Source organism: Argopecten irradians, chromosome 6 (assembly GCF_041381155.1).
Source record: "Argopecten irradians isolate NY chromosome 6, Ai_NY, whole genome shotgun sequence".
Classification (NCBI taxonomy): Eukaryota; Metazoa; Mollusca; class Bivalvia; order Pectinida; family Pectinidae; genus Argopecten; species Argopecten irradians.
In genome coordinates, this window is record NC_091139.1 from 30,157,597 (window position 1) to 30,179,629 (window position 22,033).

The 22,033-nt window shown below is 36.1% G+C and overlaps 2 protein-coding genes across 3 annotated transcripts; one reads left to right on the plus strand and one right to left on the minus strand.

Annotated features, from left to right (window-relative positions):
- Positions 1 to 232: 232 nt before the first annotated feature.
- Positions 233 to 4,402, plus strand: LOC138325594 (transmembrane protein 14C-like). 2 transcript variants are annotated; one of them, XM_069271364.1, is made up of 4 exons: positions 233 to 398; positions 1,445 to 1,546; positions 2,090 to 2,177; positions 3,166 to 4,402. In XM_069271364.1, exons 1-4 carry the CDS (start codon positions 323 to 325, stop codon positions 3,209 to 3,211), a joined length of 312 nt encoding a protein of 103 aa, XP_069127465.1. In that variant the 5' UTR covers positions 233 to 322; the 3' UTR covers positions 3,212 to 4,402. The 2 variants fall into 2 exon arrangements, with proteins under 2 accessions (XP_069127465.1, XP_069127464.1); XM_069271363.1 differs by lacking the exon at positions 2,090 to 2,177 and adding an exon at positions 2,210 to 2,297 and having other exon boundaries at positions 239 to 398.
- On the minus strand, positions 4,374 to 22,021 carry LOC138325592 (p21-activated protein kinase-interacting protein 1-like). The gene is made up of 9 exons (XM_069271361.1): positions 21,860 to 22,021; positions 17,250 to 17,415; positions 14,565 to 14,685; positions 14,190 to 14,317; positions 10,804 to 10,886; positions 10,526 to 10,588; positions 10,042 to 10,139; positions 9,576 to 9,702; positions 4,374 to 4,894 (listed from the first exon to the last, which is right to left on the minus strand). Exons 1-9 carry the CDS (start codon positions 21,923 to 21,925, stop codon positions 4,403 to 4,405), a joined length of 1,344 nt encoding a protein of 447 aa, XP_069127462.1. The 5' UTR covers positions 21,926 to 22,021; the 3' UTR covers positions 4,374 to 4,402.
- Positions 22,022 to 22,033: the final 12 nt, after the last annotated feature.

Genomic DNA, 22,033 nt, shown 5'->3' on the forward strand with positions numbered 1-22,033 from the left:
TCACTGTTTAAAGCCATTACATGAACCTTAACGTTAAAATTACTTTCTATGTATACGTTAAATTTTACTGGTATCATTAATCGATTATATGTGAAGTAACGTACATAATAATATATGAATATCACATAAGATATTAATCATTCTATCTATTGCATACTTACTTGTGTTGTTTTTACTGGAAACCCACTAGCAGTAGTCATGCCTTCACTGGGGGTGTCCATCTTGGAAATGACAGAGTTGTCGCCCTTGCATTAGTTCCTGTTTGGAGAGTTGACACGCCGCAGCACTTCTTCCCACAAGAGCCACCAAACCACTGATAAAGATGCCCGTTGATTATGTCAGCGTTGCGTATGCAGTTACAGTAGCTGCTGGAGGTATCCTAGGCTATACTAGAGCTGGTAATATACTTAAATTTACTTAAAAACCTGTTTAACAAGTTTTCATCTGACAGAGAACAGAAACCCATCATCAATCTGATCATGACCAATCAAGCGTGCATTTTGTATTGAATGGTTGCTGGACAAAATAAATATTGCAGAATTAATATCTCCAGAGTTAAAAAGACGGTATCATGTCGCGGTGGCTACTTTCGTTTTAAGAAAGAGCACGCTAACGTTTTCAAGGGAGGTAACCCATACATGTGCACGTTTTCATGGTACAGTGTACAGTAGGCCTATGTCAACTGAAAATATATGATAATGAAATTAATGTATCATACAGTATGATACAAATTATACCACCACCTTTGGTTTGTACGGTACTGTAAGTGAATGTGACTTAGAAAAGTATACATGTACAATGTATGCTGCAAAGATAATGGCTAAAAGTACCAGTATTTGCAGAGTTAACACCCTTTAAACTATTTTTTTAATTGATTTCTTGAATTATTGAAACAAACTTTACTATTTTAAAAAGTTAATTATTTAACTGTAATTTGTAATCTTCCAAAAGACCTTATCCTCGATACAGGAGGGCTTACTATCATTGCCATGATATCCACCCCTGTAATGATCAAATATGTAATTATAGCAAAACTAAAGGCATTTAAGGAGGAAAATTACACTGACCAATCACAGACCTGCAGGGATTGTTTTCCTTGATGCTTTACAAAGTGACGCTCAACTGGAAAAAAGCCATTCAATGTATTAGAATGTACTGTTAAACAATTATTTTAATGTACATCAAAAGGCCAAACTATACCTGCTCATCCTTTGTCACACACAGAGTCTTCAGTTTTGCTACAACATATTCTAGAGGTGGATATAACAACAGTGATAGTAACCCTCGAAATACACTATTGAGGATGCCAAAAGACAAGCTGTAAATCGTGAATAACACTTTAATATGCGCAGTAATGCTTCAGTTCCAATGAAAACAATATTTTAAATTTTAGGGCACCTGCATTGACTGCATTTTATATATATATATGTTTTTTGGTCTACAGGCAGTGTGCCATCCTTGGCTGCGGGAGTAATATGTGGAGGACTGATGGGGTATGGTGCCTACCAAACAACACAGGATCCTAAAAATGTCATGCTGTCTCTTGGTAAGTTTGTAGCATGAATGTCATGCTTCTCTTTGAAATACATTGTATTTCAATATTTGGGAAATACTGAATGTTTTGAAAATATGATGAAAATCATACTGATCATGATGAACATGAATTATAATGAAAGACAAAATAAGCCTTCCGAATAATAGTGCATGCCATCATTCAACCATAGGCAGAGTGTGCAGGATTGCATGTACCTTAAAAGCCTCACTTTAGAGCCTGGTGGGGATTCTATAGTTAAGACTAATATTTCATTTGAAAATTGAATTGATTCATTGTAATATGCTGACCTGTAAGATCAGTGTTATTGTTTATCCATTTTCTAATGTTTTTCATGGTATCCAAAGAGTGATAGTTTTGAAACCAAACTAACAAAGCATTCAGTTTTCTTTGATTAAATTCAACATCAATATGGAGATTTATAATTGTGTACATTTAGAATGGTGAGCATGATCAATATCTGTATCTGCTGGTGGTGAGAATTCTGTCAAAAAGAGGATTACAAGCAGACTTGACCACCTGGGTGTTTGATTTCAGTGACCTGTTGTATTCTGGCTCTAGTCATGGGATCCAGGTTTTATGGCTCAGGGAAGTTCATGCCTGCTGGTCTTGTATTGATTTTGAGGTGAGTGACACCGATGATTTTATATGTTGTAGTTGTTAGTGGCCTCCTGTTGACGGTCATGGGGTCAAGGTTCTACAAAACACAGAAGATCATGCCCGCAGGAGTGGTAGCTGGTCTGAGGTAAACAGTTGTTTGTTCTGTGTTAGATGTTAATTTTAAGAGTGAAAAGCAGTAGTGTTTTTTTTGTTGCATCTACTAAAGATGAATACTTAAAATATTATCAGATTACTAGAATGTGATTTTTGATGATAGAGGTCAAGGTTTCAATGTTAAAGGTCAACATTCAAACCTACAAAAAACTATTCTTTCTTTAGATATAATCTTGATAACCTTGAAAACAATTGACTCATACTTGCAGTTACTAGGTATTAGTAAACACTTATTTATGTAGATTGCATGAAAGAAACAAAAGTAACATAGTCCTTTGGAATCAGGATATCTGTGTGTCTCATCAGTGAAACTTCATACAATTGGCAGAGACAATGATTTATATAAATAGTAATGCTAAAAGTTTGGTTGCCATAGTAACTACAGGTATGTGTAGAACATATACCTGACAGCTCCGAAACCCATAATACTGCAAGGTGTACATTTCCCCCCGCAATAAAGCATTTGTTGTCATTATAACTAATTTTTGGCTAAACTTTATTAAATATTGTAAACTAATGTTATGGAAATTAGCAGAAATGTTATACCGGTAATATGTAGATATGCATTCACTTGATGCAAGAATTGGTATATCTAACATGCAAAAATGCTATCAACATGAAATTTTTTCTGTAGCATACTTCCAAAACTTCTACATTGTATGGTACCGATAATTGATGAAGTAGACAAGGCTTCATTTCCAAAAGACATTACTTGGTATATGCATTTATTACCAGTACTGTATGTATGTTGTAGAATTAATCTTTTACTATAATAAATAACAGTCTGTTAAGTTAGTAGTACATGTTTTGATATTCATCTTCACTTTGTTCATTTGCAGTGTACTCATGGTAGCCAGATTTGGATACAGATTGACCCAGAAGTGATAAGACTTATCCATGGACTTACATAGTGTCATAATAATTTCCAATCAATGTAATGAGAATCTGAAGTCTTTTTCCCTATCATTTGTCAATCAATGTTCCAGGGACATTCTTGTTGTTATGTTGAAATCACAAATAAAAAATTAATTTCAGCCTTTGATTAAGTTTATCATGTTGAATTGTTATGAATGAAGATTTATTTGGAGATTGTAGATCAAGCTACCATGTGTTATGTTAAAACTAGAATTTAGTTGTGGAAATTAGTGCTAGATTTGTATAAATTGAGGAGCTATTTTTAATTAGTTTTAAGATGCTCCACCGCCAACAAAGCATTAATGATATTAATCATTTAACAATGATATTTGTTTAATGGTATATATATGTAAATATCTAATTAACACAAAAATAATATAAAAAATAATTTATTTTGCCTTCGGTACATGCGCTATTATTACATCATTCCATATATGATGTAGTGCCATGGAATCTTTGGGGGATGCAATTAATTTTTTCAAAATATTTTTTACTTTAAAATTAGAAGCTCAAACTTTTCAATTGTGCTAATGGTGTCAAGTAAGTAACTTTTGTAACTGAAGAAAAATACTAAATCATCTGCTCCTGTTTTTGATAGTGAAAAAAATACCATTTGTCAGCGGTGGAGCATCTTTAATATTAGATATTTGCAATATTCATTCAGATTAGTTATTCAAACATATTTATCCACTTGATTTGAGCATTACTGCTCATGTATATAATTTGGTGCTGGTCTTTGTGCAAGTTTTCACAAGAATTTACAGATATATCCTTTTGCGTTTAAAAGTTATTTTCAACAATGCCATTCAAAATATTATCTCGTACACCTATCATGTTGTAACACAAAACTTGTAGCGTATAAATAGAGAGAGATTGTTTTGAGTGTTGTTACTTGTTAGGGTTGTTCTAGTTGTAAATTATCTATCCCAGGACTCCTGGCTTAGTTACAAATGACACAGCTGTATTACCAATAACCTTTTGTTTTGGTACATTACAACAAAGAAATACAAAGGTATAGTTCAACAAAAAATAGGTAATTAATCATGGGAGTTCTGGTCCGGTAGATAATTTCATCATGGAATAACCCTAAAGTAGAAATATTTATATTAGAAACTGTCAAGACAAGAAAATATTCAGTGAATAAAATAATTTTATTTCAAATCAGGGTTTTGTTTTCTTTTTCTTCTTTTTACCCTCAGGATAGATTACTTGACATTTGGATTTTGCAGCGTCTTTCTTCTTTTTCAGTTTCTGTTCAATGTCTTTCTTTGTTTTCATTTTCTTTTCAGTTTTGTCTTTTTTAGAATTATCAAATTTCATTTTCTTTCCTTTGAATTTTGGCTTTTCATCTTCACTGTCTACATCTTGCGACACAGAAACTCCAGAATCTTGTGTTCCCATTTCGGCCTTTCTTTTCTTTGAGGCTTTCTTTGCCTTTTTCATCTTTTTATCAACAACAGGAGATTTGTTTTCAGGTGGTTTGTCCTCTGTTTCATCATCAGTGTCAATCGTTAGTGGTACATCTGTCACTTTTTTGTTAGTCACATTCTTCTCTTTGGCTTCTTTGGGCTTGCTTTTGAACAAGGACACTGCCATACACGTCACCCTGAAGGTTGTATTGTGGGAAATAACAAGAGATGTATCCACTTCATCCTGAAATGCACCAATCAGCAAAATGTTATAGAATGTTTCCGTTTGTACAACCGATTCTAGGTCATTTGAGAATGAGGAAAGGAGTTGTCATGGAGAAACCATAGTTACGACCACTGTCTATTTTCTACTCTGCATAAAGCATTCATATAAATCTACAGGTAGAGGGCTAGTATGGTCAACTGTTAGAATGTAGTGTAACTAACGACAATCTCTTACGAAATTGGAGAAGTAAGGAGGGAGCAATATTGAATAATTGATATTACTACACAAAACAAACCTACAAAGTTATCATGTTATATATATGTAATATTCCATTAAACTTCAAAGATGAAGTTGAAATGAAGTTGATATTGTGTTGTCTATCAATTTGAGGAAGTGTGAAGTAACTTTCCATAGTTGTTAACAATTAGGGCTTTTCCAGTAAAAAATCTACCCCACCCCAGGACTCCAGCTTTTATTTAGGGGGACCATGCATAGAAGCAATTTAATTTGATGTGGTACCAGGGGTAGAATCATTTTTTACAACATTTGGACCACCCATAGAAGCACTTTTAACAACCTTAACGGTCATCTGACTATCTTGGCAATAGCTGTATAGGAAAATAATTAGATATGGTGTCATGGCAGCCATCTTCAATCTGGGATCAACCAGAGATATAACAATACTTTGACAAGATTATATCAGCCGCATTTCATGTTCCAAGTTTCAGTTAAATTGCACTGGTAGAACTTGAGAAGAAATTCAAAATGTGTTTTCAAGATGGCATCTGTGGCAGCCATCTTGTATCATCTGTGGCAGCCATCTTGGATTTTGGATCGACATAAAATATAACAACACTTGGTCGGGACCATGTCAGGATCATTTCATGCAGGTTTCAGCTTAATCACACTGGTAGAACTTGAGAAGTTGTTCAAAATTCAAGATTTTGGAATATTTTGGAATACATTTCCACAACTTTGATAGCCCTTTATCTCAGCATGCTACTGACTAAATATGAATACCCTGGACCTTTCGGCTAATTAAAAGGTGTAGTTAAAAGATTTTAGCTTAATTGACCCCTGTGACCTTGAAAGAAGGTTAAAGCAATTCATTTTTATAACTATGGTAAACCTTCATCCCAGCATGCCACCAGCAAAATATGAGTATCCTGGACTTTTGGGTTAGTTAACAAAAATTGTTCAAAGAATTTAGCCTATTTGACCCCTGTGACCTTGAAAGAACGTCAAGGTCATTAATTTTCACACCTTTGGTAGCCCTTCATCCCAGCATGCTACAGGCCAAATATGAGTACCCTGGACCTTTTGGTTAGTTAGAAGAAGTCGTTCAAAGATTTTAGCCTATTTGACCCCTGTGACCTTCAAAGTAGGTCAAGGTCATTTATTTTCACAACTTTGGTAGCCCTTCATCCCAGCATGCTACAGGCCAAATATGAGTACCCTGGGTCTTACTGTTAGTTAAAAGAAGTCGTTCAAAGGTTTTAGCCAATTTGACCCCCAGTGACCTTGACAATACGTCAAAGTCATTAAGTTTCACAACTTTTGTAGCCCTTCATCCCAGCATGCTACAGGCCAAATATGAATACCCTGGACCTTTTGGTTAGTTAGAAGATGTTGTTCAAAGATTTTAGCTTAATTGACCCCTGTGACCTTGAAAGTAGGTCAAGGTCATTTATTTTCACAACTTTGATAGTCCTTCATCCCAGCATGCTGCAGGCCAAATATGAGTACCCTGGACCTTTTGGTTAGTTAGAAGAAGTTGTTCAAAGATTTTATCCTATTTGACCCCTGTGACCTTGAAAGTAGGTCAAGGTCATTAATTTTTACAACTTTTGTAGCCCTTCATCCCAGCATGCTACAGGCCAAATATGAGTACGCTGGACCTTTTGGTTAGTTAGAAGAAGTTGTTCAAAGATTTTAGCCTATTTGACCCCTGTGACCTTGAAAGTAGGTCAAGGTCATTTAATTTCACAACTTTGATAGCCCTTCATCCCAGTATGCTACAGGCATATACGAGTACTTTGCCTTACGGTTATTGAGAAGAAGTTGTTTGAATGAAAAGTTTACGCACGGCGGACGACGGACGGTGCATGATGACTATAGGTCATCCTGACCCTTTGGAACAACCCATAGAAACAATTTCAAAAAATGTACAAGCATTTGTACTTGCAAAGAAATCACAAGAAACACAGTAGTGATATTGGATTACACATTGATTAAAGAATTTCGGATTCTTTTCATAATCATTAGTTTTCTGAAGGTTTTCATGTAGGCCTGTATGCACTTCATTCAGAATTTGTCACATGAAAGAGTTACATTGACTGTTCCAAACACAGTTTTATTATGTAATTACAATCTATACTTGGGTAACACAAGATCAGAAGGGTAATATCAACTAGGAAAACAGACTAGTTTCATTTTCCTTGGATCGTTACCATAACGGTCACGACAATTGACTTTTTTCTGAGAAAGGGACAGAAGCAAATTTAAGTTGAACAGAAATATAGGACCTTTGATAGAAGTGTTTTTTCCCTGACATCAACCATGCATAGAAGTGATATTTCTGAGAATGCCACCATGGATAGAAGCAAAAAAGTCCTGGGGTCAGAGAGATCTTTTACAGCCCTTAAAACAAGAGGCCCAGAGGGCCTGTATCGCTCACCTGGTTTTTTGTTAGTAATTATCACAAGACTCAGACAATTAGAAAAATAAGCAAAATTGACTCCCAAAGTTTAATTTTGAATCACAACCATACAATGATGCTATTGATACCATACAAATATGCTATCCAATACATAGGTTCAGAGACAAAGTAATTTAAATGAAAATAGTAGCCTAATTGACCTTTTGACCTCGCATCTATTGCCGTCTAAGGCCCCGGGGGTCAGCCCTATCATTTGTACAATTTCAAATCCCAACCCTATAAGGATGCTACCATTGCATTATAAGTGCTCTTCCATTCTTAGTTGCAGAGAAGAAGTCGTTTATATGGAAATAGCTAAATTGACCCCTTTTGACCCCACCCTTCAGGCCCCCGGGGGGTCAGCCCCATCATTTGCAAAATTTTGAATCCAAACCCTATAAGGATGTTACCATTGCATTATGAGCGTAATCCCATGTTTAGTTGCAGACAAAAAGTCATTTATATGGAAATTGACCACTTTTGACCCCGCCCCTCAGGCCCCCGGGGGTCAGCCCTATCATGTGCACAATTTTGAATTCCCACACTATAAGGATACTACCATTGTATTATGGGTGCTATACCGTGCTTAGTTTCAGAGAAGAAGTCGTTTATATGGAAATAGCCAAATTGGCCACTTTCGACCCCGCCCCTCAGGCCCCCTTGGGGTCAGCCCCATCATTTGCACAATTTTGAATCCCCACCCTATAAATATGCTACCATTGCATTATGGGTGCTATACCATGCTTAGTTTCAGAGAAGAAGTCGTTTATATGGAAATAGCCAAATTGGCCCCTTTTGACCCCGCCCCTCAGGCCCCCTGGGGGTCAGCCCCATCATTTGTACAATTTTGAATCTCCATCCTATAAGGATGCTACCATTGCATTATGGGTGCTATCCCATGCTTGGTTTCAGAGAAGAAGTCGTTTATATGGAAATAGCCAAATTGAACCCTTTTGACCCCGCCCCTCAGGCCCCCCGGCGGTCAGCCACATCATTTGTACAATTTTGAATCCCCAACCTATAAAGATACTACCATTGCATTATGAGTGCTATCTCATGCTTAGTTTCAGAGAAGAAGTTGTTTATATGGAAATAGCCAAATTGACCCCGCCCCTCAGGCCCCCGGGGGTCAGCCCCATCATTTGTACAATTTTGAATCCCCACCCTATAAGGATGCTACCATTGCATTATGGGTGCTATCCCATGCTTGGTTTCAGAGAAGAAGTCGTTTATATGGAAATAGCCAAATTGACCCCTTTTGACCCCACCCCTCAGGCCCCTGGGGGGTCAGCCACATCATTTGTACAATTTTTAATCCCTACCCTATAACGATACTACCATTGCATTATGAGTGCTATTTCATGCTTAGTTTCAGAGAAGAAGTCGTTTATATGGAAATAGCCAAATTGACCCCAATTGACCCCGCCCCTCAGGCCCCCGGGGGGTCAGCCCCATCATTTGTACAATTTTGAATCCCCACCCTATAAGGATGCTACCATTGCATTATGGGTGCTATCCCATGCTTGGTTTCAGAGAAGAAGTCGTTTATATGGAAATAGCCAAATGGACCCCATTTGACCCCGCCCCTCAGGCCCCCGGGGGGTCAGCCCCATCATTTGTACAATTTTGAATCCCCACCCTATAAGGATGCTACCATTGCATTATGGGTGCTATCCCATGCTTGGTTTCAGAGAAGAAGTCGTTTATATGGAAATAGCCAAATTGACCCCTTTTGGCCCCGCCCCTCAGGCCCCTGGGGGGTCAGACCCATCATTTGTACAATTTTCAGTTAGTAGCCCATAAGGATGCTACCAGCCAAATTTTGTTGAAATCCGACCAGCGGTTATGGAGAAGAAGTCGATTGTTGACGGACGGACGGACGGACGGACGACGGACGACGGACGCCGGACGCCGGACGCCACGGTATGGCATAAGCTCACCTTGGTCCTTCGGACCAGGTGAGCTAAAAAGCATTGATTATAAGTAAATAGTTTTATGCACCTCATTAATCTGTACTTGGAATATTTTGATGTGGCCGTCACTAGACGCTGTAAACAGCCAATGGCTATTTTCATCAGTCTCTTCACCTTCCTCCACTGGTGAAGGTACAGTGGTCAGGGCACGGATTCTGAAATACATCATTTATCAATACAATTACATGATATTACACAAATTCCCCAACAAGCTACCGTCAATTAAGTCCTGATATCCTTTAGTGTAACGTAATCAATAAATTGTGCACATACATGTAGCATAACCAAGTCTGATAATGCAGAAATGGCAGGTTTGATACTGTTTACAAAACATACTGTAGCTGACCAACAGAAAGCAAAATGGGTGCATCACAAATCAGTTAGCTTTATTCAACATATTACAAAACTGCAGATTAATTTTAATAGCTTAGAAAGTTGCTTGTTTCTAGCTTTAGAAAAAGTGAACACTGAATACTGAGAACCTTAATTATTACCTGTTAGTTTCTGAGTCAAAGTTATGTATGGTGGTGTTCTTGGTGATGTTGTAGAAATACACCTGTCCTCCCTCACCTCCATACACTAATGTTGTTTTCTGTCAAAGACGGGTAAAATATAGTTGATTAGAAATCATTCAATACCAATTTAGTTGATGGATCAACTATATTTAAATACTTTAAATGTTAATGTAGTCAAAACTCACAAGTGTTTAATTTTTCTAATGCCACTTGTAAACATTTTCTGACATTATTATTTCCATCAGAAATACACATTATTACACATGAGGAAAATTTTCACAGTAAAAAGGCCTTTGTATAACTATTCAACATCTATAGCTCGGTAATTTTCATTAAATTTTTCCTCTTTTTTTTGCAATTTTAACTATCATTCAATTTTCTAATTTGTGAAAAGAAATTCTTTGCTTTTCTCGAGTTTGTCAATACAACTATTTTGACTTCAAGCAGTCTTTTGTCAACTTACAGAAATAAATACCAGATCATTGACTCTCTGTATGGTTTTCACTGTACTGATGACTTCTGCAGTCTGAAAGATAAAACAGAATAGATTGTAAATGTTGTAGGAAACCTTCTTACATATAGTGCTTTGAGATTTTTAGGTCGCTACTAACTAATAGATGCTTTACTCATTGAGTTCCCTGAATCCTAAATCCTACACATTATGGACAATAGAGGAAAATTCTTCAGGAATCACAAACTAAACACAGAAACTTTAAATAACAAAGAAAGTCCAGTACCCACCTGTGTGTTGTATATATCTATTCTGGTGTTGAAGACGACAGCATAGTGGTTACCGTTGGGGGACCATACTACATGGGATGCTTCTGTAATTATCAAAAGTTCAGACATTTAGATGATATTCATAAATAAACTAGTTTTGTTTTAAAAGATAACAAATTCCAAGGAACATCAACATTCTTTAAGCAGGTTTTTTTTGGTGTGATTTTTTTTTTTTTTTTTGGGGGCGGGGAACTAAACAGTGGCAGTGCAGTTATCTTTTATACACCAATTATACCAAAGTTGACCGGTAATTAGTTTAACTAAGTAATTATTGTTTATGCAAAAGTAAATGTCTCGAGGTTGCAGATCAAAGCACTTTATGTAGAAAGTGATTCTCCAAGGCCAAGATTTTATATCTGCACAATAAATACCATGACAACCCATAGAAATGAGAGAGGCATGTAAAGAGTTAGTGCAGTATTACAAATTCACTCGTAACTGTTGTTAAAATATTGTCTCGATAATAAATTTATCACAGCACATTAAATGATGATAAAAACAAGAGGCCCAGAGGGCCTGTATCGCTCACCTGGTTTGTAATGCCAAGTAATGTTCTGAATATAAGTTCATTGTTTCTTTTCTGAAGAAATTTGGATATTTACCTCTAATTCCCCTATTGGGCCCCACTCTTTCTCCTCCATGGGGGATCAAAGCCAAAATTTATACGAATTCTGTTAACCCCAAGGATGTTTCTGGCCAAATTTGGTTACAATCCATGCAGAACTCTAAGACAAGTAGAATTTTTTAGGATTTACCTCTATTTCCCCTATTGGGCTCCCCCCTTCCTGCCCCCGGGTAGTCAATGCCAAAATTTATACAAGTTCTGTTCCCCTTCCCCCAAGGATGTTTCTGGCCAAATTTGGTTACAATCCATGCAGAACTCTAGGACAAGTAGCAATTTATAGGATTTACCTCTATTTCCCCAATTGGGCCCCATCCCTCCTGCCCACGGGGGATCAGAGCCAAAATTTATACAGTTCTGTTCCCCTTCCCCCAAGGATGTTTCTGGCCAAATTTGGTTACAATCCATGCAGAACTCTAGGACAAGTAGCAATTTATACGATTTACCTCTATTACCCCTATTGGGCCCCGCCCCTCCTGCCCCCAGGGGGTCAGAGCCAAAATCTATACAAGTTCTGTTCCTCTTCCCCCAAGGATATTTCTGGCCAAATTTGGTTACAATCTATGCAGAACTCTAGGACAAGTAGCGATTTATAGGATTTACCTCTATTACCCCTATTGGGCCCCGCCCCTCCTGCCCCCGAGGGGTCAGAGCCAAAATTTATACAAGTTCTGTTCCCCTTCTCCAAAGGATGTTTCTGGCCAAATTTGGTTATAATCCATGCAGAACTCTAGGACAAGTAGCGATTTATAGGATTTACCTCAATTACCCCTATTGGGCCCCACCCCTCCTGCCCCCGAGGGGTCAGAGCCAAAATTTATACAAGGTCTGTTCCCCTTCCCCCAAGGATGTTTCTGGCCAAATTTGGTTACAATCCATGCAGAACTCTAGGACAAGTAGCGATTTATAGGATTTACCTCTATTACCCCTATTGGGCCCCGCTCCTCCTGCCCCCAGGGGGTCAGAGCCAAAATTTATACAAGTTCTGTCCCCCTTCCCCCAAGGATGTTTCTGGCCAAATTTGGTTACACTCCATGCAGAACTCTAGGACAAGTAGCGATTTAAAGGATTTACCTCTATTACCCCTATTGGGCCCCGCCCCTCCTGCCCCCTGGGGGTCAGAGCCAAAATTTATACAAGTTCTGTTCCCCTTCCCCCAAGGATGTTTCTGGCCAAATTTGGTTACAATCCATCCAGAACTCTATGACTAGTAGCGATTTAAAGGAAATGTTGACGGACGGACGGACGGACGGACGGACGCCGCGCCATGACATAAGCTCACCGGCCCTTCGGGCCAGGTGAGCTAAAAATGATAAAAACAATGCAAACAGTTTGGAGATGTCAACATCAATAAAATAATTGTTTTCCAAAATGAAAGTGCAAACTTAAAATCCTACTTTTACTTTTAAATGGGAGTTATTTCAATTGTGATTATAACCATTTCCCAAAGCTACGACTTATGAAAATTTTTTAAACAGTGTAATATAAATGGTAATATTCATCCATTGAATATTGATATAATGAAATGGTATAATACAAAACTTAGATATAACGAAGCAGCTTGGCGTTCTTTTTAACTCAAAACTGCTATAGAAATGAATATTAAACATAGCATTATCTAGAAGTCTGAAGATTTCAAAATAATCACATAAAACTTTTAAGACTTTGTCTCGAGGTTGCAGATCAAAGCACTTTATGTAGAAAGTGATTCTCCAAGGCCAAGATTTTATATGTGCACAATAAATACCATGACAACCCATAGAAATGAGAGAGGCATGTAAAGAGTTAGTGCAGTATTACAAATTCATTTGTAATTTCAGTCGTAGTTGAATGTTTTCTTGATAATAAATTGATCACAAAATTATTTAATGATATTACAATATGCAAACAAATAGAGATGAAATGTTATTGGGTTTTATTAGTACTAGTCCTATTTAACAGCCAAGGTCATGTAAGGACGTGTCAGTTTTGTCGGTGATGGAAAGCTGAAGTACAGGAGAAAAACCACTGACCAGCGGTCAGTACCTGGCAACCGCCCAACTTGGGGTTTGAATTCGCGACCCAGAGGTGGAGGGCTTGTGATAATATGTCAAGACACCTACCACTCGGCCATCGCTGCCCTTCTAACGTAATGGTATAATACAAAACTTACATATAGTAAAGCAGAGTTCTTCTAAAAATCAAAAGTGCTATAATATATAGAAGAAATGTATATTAATCATGGCATTATCGTGAAGTCCAAGTTCAAAATAATAAGGTAACAAACTTAAGCATTTAAAACTGTCTCAAGGTTGCAGATCAAAGCACTTTATGTAGAAAGTGGTTCTCCAAGGCCAAGATTTTATATGTGCACAATAAATACCATGACAACCCATAGAAATGAGAGAGGCATGTAAAGAGTTAGTGCAGTATTACAAATTCACTTGCTTACAAAGTTGTAGTTTAGTAATGTAATAACAAATTTGATTATAATCCATTTACAATGTAACGTGCAAACAATTAGGAGATGTCAACATCGAAAATACTTTTCCAAATGACAATTTGACAGTGCAAAGTCTGTGTATCATTTGTGTTTAAAGACCACTTGTCAACAGACATTTTTTTAAGAGAGACAGATTTGACTACATGTATGGTTGAAGTTAACTTTAAATGTAATACCAGACGACAGTCTAATTCTTCCCTATTTGAAAATTGATTTAAATTCACCATCTGATGAAATGTTTACCTTGTTTAATGTTTGTTGTGTAGGCTGATCGGCCTGTTATCAGGTTCCAGGTACGGAGTGTTTTATCACGACCTACTGACAGAGCTAGCCTTCCACTTGGATGGACAGAAATGTAGTTAACAGCAGACCTAGAACAAAAACATAGAAATGTAGAATATTTCAATAAGTTTCTCTTATCAAGAATCTTTAAGTTCAACAGCAGTTGGAAAGTTAGAATATTGTAATTCTACAAACATAAATGTTTTGAAGAAAGGCATTATTTTTTATAGTAACTCCTGCCATTGAAGAAATATTTAAGATTTTTTTAGTTTCTCACTTTGCGCTCTCAAGTGTTTCAAGTCTTGTTGTGATGTGTTGAGATTTTGCAGAACTTACGTGTGCCCTCGGAGAGTTTTCAGACATTCCCATGTAAAGTACTTCCACATCCCTATGGTACCATCCTCGCTAGCACTGAACATGTGACTACCATGGTGGAACTGTAGACATGTCACTGTACCTGTATGGTATATATAACAGTTATAACAAATTGTACATGTGACTACCATGGTGGAACTGTAGACATGTCACTGTACCTGTAAGGTATATATAATAGTTATAACAAATTGTACATGTGACTACCATGGTGGAACTGTAGACATGTCACTGTACCTGTAAGGTATATATAATAGTTATAACAAATTGTACATGTGACTACCATGGTGGAACTGTAGACATGTCACTGTACCTGTAAGGTATATATAATAGTTATAACAAATTGTACATGTGACTACCATGGTGGAACTGTAGACATGTCACTGTACCTGTAAGGGTATATATATAATAGTTATAACAAATTGTACATGTGACTACCATGGTGGAACTGTAGACATGTCACTGTACCTGTAAGGTATATATAATAGTTATAACAAATTGTACATGTGACTACCATGGTGGAACTGTAGACATGATACTGTACCTGTATGGTATATATAATAGTTATAACATTGTACATGTGACTACCATGGTGGTACTGTAGACATGTCACTTTGTACCTGTAAGGTATATATAATAGTTATAACAAATTGTACATGTGACTACCATGGTGGAACTGTAGACATGTCACTGTACCTGTAAGGTATATATAATAGTTATAACAAATTGTACATGTGACTACCATGGTGGAACTGTAGACATGTCACCGTACCTGTAAGGTATATATAATAGTTATAACAAATTGTACATGTGACTACCATGGTGGAACTGTAGACATGTCACTGTACCTGTAAGGTATATATAATAGTTATAACAAATTGTACATGTGACTACCATGGTGGAACTGTAGACATGTCACTGTACCTGTAAGGTATATATAACAGTTATAACAAATTGTACATGTGACTACCATGGTGGTACTGTAGACATGTCACTGTAGACATGTCACTGTACCTGTATGGTATATATAATAGTTATAACAAATTGTACATGTGACTACCATGGTGGATCTGTAGACATGTCACTTTGTACCTGTAAGGTATATATAATAGTTATAACAAATTGTACAATGGACAAGAAAACTGCAAAACTATTTGATATAATAATATCTTTCAAAATATATATAAAAACAAGAATAGATTTTGTAGTGCTAGAATGGGTAACCGGATCATGGTTCGGTTTTAGCTTGTATTCGGTTAGCATTTTAGCTATCCGATAACTGCCATATACATTTCGTATGGCAAAAATACTCCTCAAAGTAATGAAATCCCTGTACTAACGATCGTCTTCGCCTATAGTATAAGGTAAATATGCTTTCAGAAGCGTAAATTTTGTAATGAAATTAAAAGTGTTACGACAACATTGTTGTTATCGGAAAACTGGGTGGTCACTAAAACACTTTTAGGTGTCACTTGGCTTCTATGCAAACGTTCAAGTGAGTGTGATGTGCGCAAGTGCCGTGTGCAAAAGAAACCATGTGCAGGAAGTAGGCCTACTTTGACATTGTAAGTGTTTCCTACTTTGACATTGTAAATGTTTACACCGATTTCCATTCACCGTCTTGGTTTTATTAACAACAAACAAAATAAATCTAATTCAAAGTAATAATTCTTTGTGTTAAATGAGTGTTTCCTGAAAGATATGAACAATTGTTATGGAATCCAGACAAAGTATGACAAATTCATGACATCGATGTACGATTGTAACATTACTTAAACAGCTACAAAATTGTATGGTTATCCGGTTACGGTTCGGTAAATCCGATCCGGTTAACCGGTTGGCATTTTTACTAACCGTTCCAGCACTAATATTTTGTCTCAAGGTTGCAGATGAAAATACTTTATCTAGAAAGTGATTCTCCAAGGCCAAGATTTCATGTTTGCACGACGACAACATGACAACCGATTGAACGAGAACCATGCATAATTTACATGCAATGCTAAATGTTAAGTTATAATTAATTTAATCAAAGAAAAGAAAATATTGAGATGCTATGAATGTTTAGAGTTGAAAAACAGCTTGTACAATTGCATGGATTGTATCATTAAGTAATTCACAAATTAGCACTTAAGAACTAGAGTATTGGGATCATCATTTTCATTACTCCACCAAAACTAAAACTGTACGCTTTCTCCCTTGACAAATAAATCCATAAACAAGACTGCTAGGCAAAGCAAAATGTTCCTAACAAATCGCAAGGAAATTAAAGTTGGTGAACATTGTGATTAGCCTTGGTGGGGGTCCATCTCTGCTCATGATCAAAGTACAATAGGATTGATTCATTACCAGTAAATAATAGATGGCATTTATCTCCCTTCATCAATAATATTATCATACATTCTCACATTCTATAGCATTTTATATCTAGCTCACTTACAAATCATACTTAAGCATATTGGCATATTTTGTCTCAAGGTTGCAGATCAAAGCACTTTATGTAGAAAGTGATTCTCCAAGGCCAAGATTTTATGTTTGCACCTTTGAACAACATGACATTCCATGGAAAGGAGACGCATGTAAAGACTTTGTGCAGTTCAAATAATTTCAATTATACTGGATTATGGATAACAAATTATCATACTATTGGACCTGAATGCTGCATTAAGGAGCCAAGTTCTGTCCTCTTCTTCAGGTTAATTAGCCGGATTGCCTCGTCTGTGCTGCCAGACGCTAGGATCCCCTTCTTTGATACTGCCAAGGCTTTGACACATCCCATGTGCGAGTGGTCGGTAAAACTCTGTTCAAACTGGTAAGCCTGTAACAAAGGAAACAATTTCTATTCATAAATGATTTGAAATCATTATCCTCAAGCAAAATAATTTCTAATCTTTTCTAGTTGTATCCTGGTGTAAAATGATTTTTAATGTTCGTCTGACTGTACCATGACCTTGAAAGTTCTCTGCTCTTCATCACCAAAGAACTACTCACAAAACCATGAGATTGATATTCGCACCGTATGTCACTGGGCCAGCTATGTGAAGCTGGTCAGCCGGCTTAATTAGTGCAATAAAAAATCTTTCTTAATCATTAAGTGAATGTGCTTTAATCATCTGCAAAGAAATAAAGATAAACTTTCGTTTCTGGTAAATCTTTTCTTATGTGACATAAGTAAGAGTGATCTTCCAGATATTCAGCTTATTTTGCTTCAGGGACTTACAATATCTAGATTCTAGACATAGGAGTATTCCAATCAATTACCATAGAAAATATTTTTTAAGCAGACATTAGTATGCATACATGTTGTTCAGAAGGTTTCTAAATAAGAGAAAGAAACAATTAAATTATGTAAATATCGCTGAGAATACCTAAAGGCGGCAAATAACTTGGTAAAACTATTTCAACTGAAATAGATTTATAACTTAAATGTACATATATTAGATGTATCATGAAATGGAGATACTTCTCAAGACACGATAGAGACGTATCAATTCACCATTGTCATAAATTTGATTTCTGCACCGTATGTCACTGGTCAGCTATGTGAAGCTAAGCAGCCGGCTTAATTAGTGCATACCACCCTATACCTATAAACATGTTAATTTTTCATCCCTTCACCTTTCTGAGGTGATACAGTAATTATATATTCCTCTGTCCCAATTATATTTTTATATATACTGCACAATTGTTGAAGAATTCTGGAATATGTAAGTTAGGTTATTTATAAGTACAGTACGTCCATGTATCCATCTAACCCTATACATTATATTAAACCTTAAAGTTATATGTGCCGTATTTTTCATACGGTACTCACGAATCAAGATGAGCTTTTGATATGTTATTTATTACCAAAAGTTACCAACATTTTGAGAATTACAGTATTTCAATGCTTACGTTTTAATTTTACGAGTACATATAAGAGCTGAAAATGATTTTTGGCAGTACTGCCAAAAATCATTATATGTATATCTATAGTGAAGTGAAATGAGTACATACGGTTGGACCATAAAGCCAAATCGTGGTCTACAATTTCATTTAGCTTTTTTATAATGTTATTAGGCATTGTAAAGTGATTTCTGCAGGTATGTTTCCATATAAACATAAATAAGGCATAAAAACCAACAATTTTACAGTACTTAAATTCTGTGTTGGAACTAACGTTTGTCAGACATCTGGAACCATTTGAATGATTTTCACGGCTTAATTCATCAAACCTTACGGTTTTCAATAGATTGATGAAGAAAAAATAACATGTCAAAATTTTCGTCCAGTTACGGCACATATAACTTTAAGATATAAAAAATTTTGGTTTTAGGATAATGCATTAGATTCTTACCAGTATGAGGTAATTAAGAGCAATTGGTAATACAAGAGATCCCAGAGGGATCTTGGTGCCCACCAAAGAATGATCTATGTCTGACAACAGAAAGAGGGATCTTTTCCCTGCTTTTCAAACTTTTACTACATACTATATATGAAACTTGAGAAAGATCCTTTCAGTACTTTTTGAGATATGTAGCAGTAACAAACTTCAATTATCAAAATTCAAGATGGCTACCTGTCGATCATCTTGCTGACCGATAAGTCCGAAAATGTACTAGACCCCTTCAGGAACCTGCACATGAAATTTGAGAAAGATCCCATCAGTACTTTCTGAGAAATAGCGGTAACAAACTTTAACTATCAAAATCCAAGATGGCCGCCGTTTGGCCATCTTGTTGACCGATCTGTCCCAAAATGCAATATGCACAACTAGGGTCCAAGGGGAACCTATATATGAAATTTGAGAAAGATTCCTTCAGTATTTTCTGAGAAATAGTGGTAACAAACTTTAACTATCAAAATCCAAGATGGCCACCAGTCGGCCATCTTGTTGACTGATTGGTCCCAAAATGCACTATGCACAACTAGGGCCCTAGGGGAACCTACATATGAAATTTGAGCAAGATTCCTTCAGTACTTTCTGGGAAATAGCGGTAACAAACTATTAAAATCCAAGATGGCCGCCAGTCGGCCATTTTGTTGACCGATCGGTCCCAAAATGCAATATGCACAACTAGGGCCCTAGGGGAACCTACAGATGAAATTTGAGAAAGATCCCTTCGCCACTTTCTGAGAAATAGCGGTAACAAACTTTAACTATCAAAATCCCAGATGGCCGCCAGTCGGCCATCTTGTTGACCGATTGGTCCCAAAATGCAATATGCACAACTAGGGCCCTAGGGGAACCTACATGTGAAATTTGTGAAAGATCCCTTATGTACTTTCTGAGAAATAGCGGTAACAAGAATTGTTAACGGACGGACAGACGACGGACCACGGATGAAAAGCGATTTGAATAGCCCACCATCTGATGATGGTGGGCTAAAAATAGAGAATAATTCACTGATCTAAATTAAATTATACAAGTTACAACACACCTCAGAGGTTCCATGATAAGATCTCTTCATTGAGCTCAGGTATCGAGTGATCATCATTTGTGTGTAAACTATAATTTCTAGTGCCTTTTATATCATTATGTGACCAATACAGTACTTTTTCAATCAGATTATATGTTATATGTAAAATGGAACTTTACAGAAATATGTTTCATTTTGCTGTTATCTCTTCATTTATTTAATTTCTTAAATATTAAATTTGCAGAAAAAACCCATTAAAGTTCATAGTTCAACCATACTAAAAGGAGAAAAAAGTTCATTCTTTAATACATAGGAAATAGTATTCATGAACTGCGAAATAATTTTATCTAAATCAAATAAGGCAAGTTCACATATTATTGAAGTACTGTACAAGTTACAACACACCTCAGAGGTTCCATGATAAGATCTCTTCATTGAGTTCAGGTATCGAGTGATCATCATTTATGTGTGAACTATATATATAATTACCAACATATGTGGCATGTCAAATATTACATTGACTTGCACAAAAATGATTTAAATCAGACCATAAACGGGACAGACTATAATTATTTAGAATGGAAATTATATTTTAATTTTGTGTTTATTTGATTCTTATAAATAACAAATTTGAAGAAATTAAAGGTGACATATTTTAGTATTTTTTGTTCAATTAATTTATAACTCAGACAGGAAATTTTTTGTCTATGTTTACCTGTTTTTTTTTTATGAATAATATTAGAAATACAAATAGTACATTTTATCACACTGAAGATTCCCTAGCAAATGGCAAAATGTCCCAGACTCTTATGAATCAACGAAGTCAATCTACTGAAGAAATTTATATAATTATATGGTAAATTGTGGCATGTAAAGCTTAGTTTTTGACATTTTAGTGAATTTACAGATGTAGCTTAACTTCCAATGCATCAAAATTAAATATCATTAATAATTTTCCTGTTCCTTGATTCCTAATAATCACATTTAGCAATGTTTGCTTCTAGATTTTCCATCTTCCTTTCTTCACACCTCAGAGGTTCCATGATAAAGTATCTTCATCAAGATCAGGTATCGAAGCATCAACATTTAGTGCAAAATGGAATGATTCATTGACAGAAAGACAGGCAAGAATACTTGACATAAATACATGCATGATAAATTATCCCTTTGATATTTTCTCTATTTTTTTTTTCCATTTTGGAGACTTATATTACGTTGTTCAATAGTTGAAAAGTTGACACCGGAGGGACAATCGGACGATGCATGCATGGACACCGAACCGCAGACAGGTGAACTAAAACATGGCCAAATAATAAGACTTCTCTGATAATGATCTAAAAGACTTAATTTTTAATAAGGAAGTGATTTTGTTTGAAATAGGGAAGTGAATCATTTTCATCCATGTACAGATGTAGTATAGATTAGAAGCAAAACCTAAATCAATTTCCACACCTCAGAGGTTCCATGATAAAATATCTTCATCAATTTCAGGTATCTAAACATCATCATTTAGTGTGGAAACTATCAACAATTCTAATTATTTGATATGATAAATATAATTATCTTTTTAATCATTTTTTAAATGAGTTGTATTTGAAATGAATTGGAATTTAGATCTACAAAGTACAGAAACATGTATTTTCTGGATAATCATGATTTGCCAGAATAAACGGTTATGCATGTATTTGCACATAAGAAATTTGGTAGACTACAGTCTAATACAACAGACAACACAAACAGCGTCTAGTAAAATGCCAAAAGGTGCAATGGTCTTTCAATGGAATGTGCACGTGGCGGGATATTAGCATTACCATCCCAAACGCAACTTATCTTACACGCTTTCTAACATTATGTTCTACACACCTCATCAACCTTAATTATCTTATAACCAAGTAAAACCTCGTCATAAGTGCCGACGACAACTTCCATTATGAATTTATAATTTTATCTTGGATCAAACTGCATGCCCACGTGCTGAGCCTTCCTTCTTCCAGCTTTTCATAATGTGTACTACGTCATCAGTTTCTGTTTTCAAAT

Bases quoted from the DNA above. Each gene is read 5' to 3' on its own strand.
- LOC138325594 (XM_069271364.1), top strand. From the start codon at position 323: ATGCCCGTTGATTATGTCAGCGTTGCGTATGCAGTTACAGTAGCTGCT. The intron at 1,547-2,089 runs GTAAGTTTGTAG...GTTTGATTTCAG, and splicing joins AAATGTCATGCTGTCTCTTG to TGACCTGTTGTATTCTGGCT. The intron at 2,178-3,165 runs GTGAGTGACACC...GTTCATTTGCAG, and splicing joins GGTCTTGTATTGATTTTGAG to TGTACTCATGGTAGCCAGAT.
- LOC138325592 (XM_069271361.1), bottom strand. From the start codon at position 21,925: ATGGAAGTTGTCGTCGGCACTTATGACGAGGTTTTACTTGGTTATAAG. The intron at 14,686-17,249 runs GTCCAATAGTAT...TATACCATACAG, and splicing joins CTCCTTAATGCAGCATTCAG to GTACAGTGACATGTCTACAG. The intron at 10,140-10,525 runs GTAAGTTGACAA...CGTCTTTGACAG, and splicing joins ATGATCTGGTATTTATTTCT to AAAACAACATTAGTGTATGG.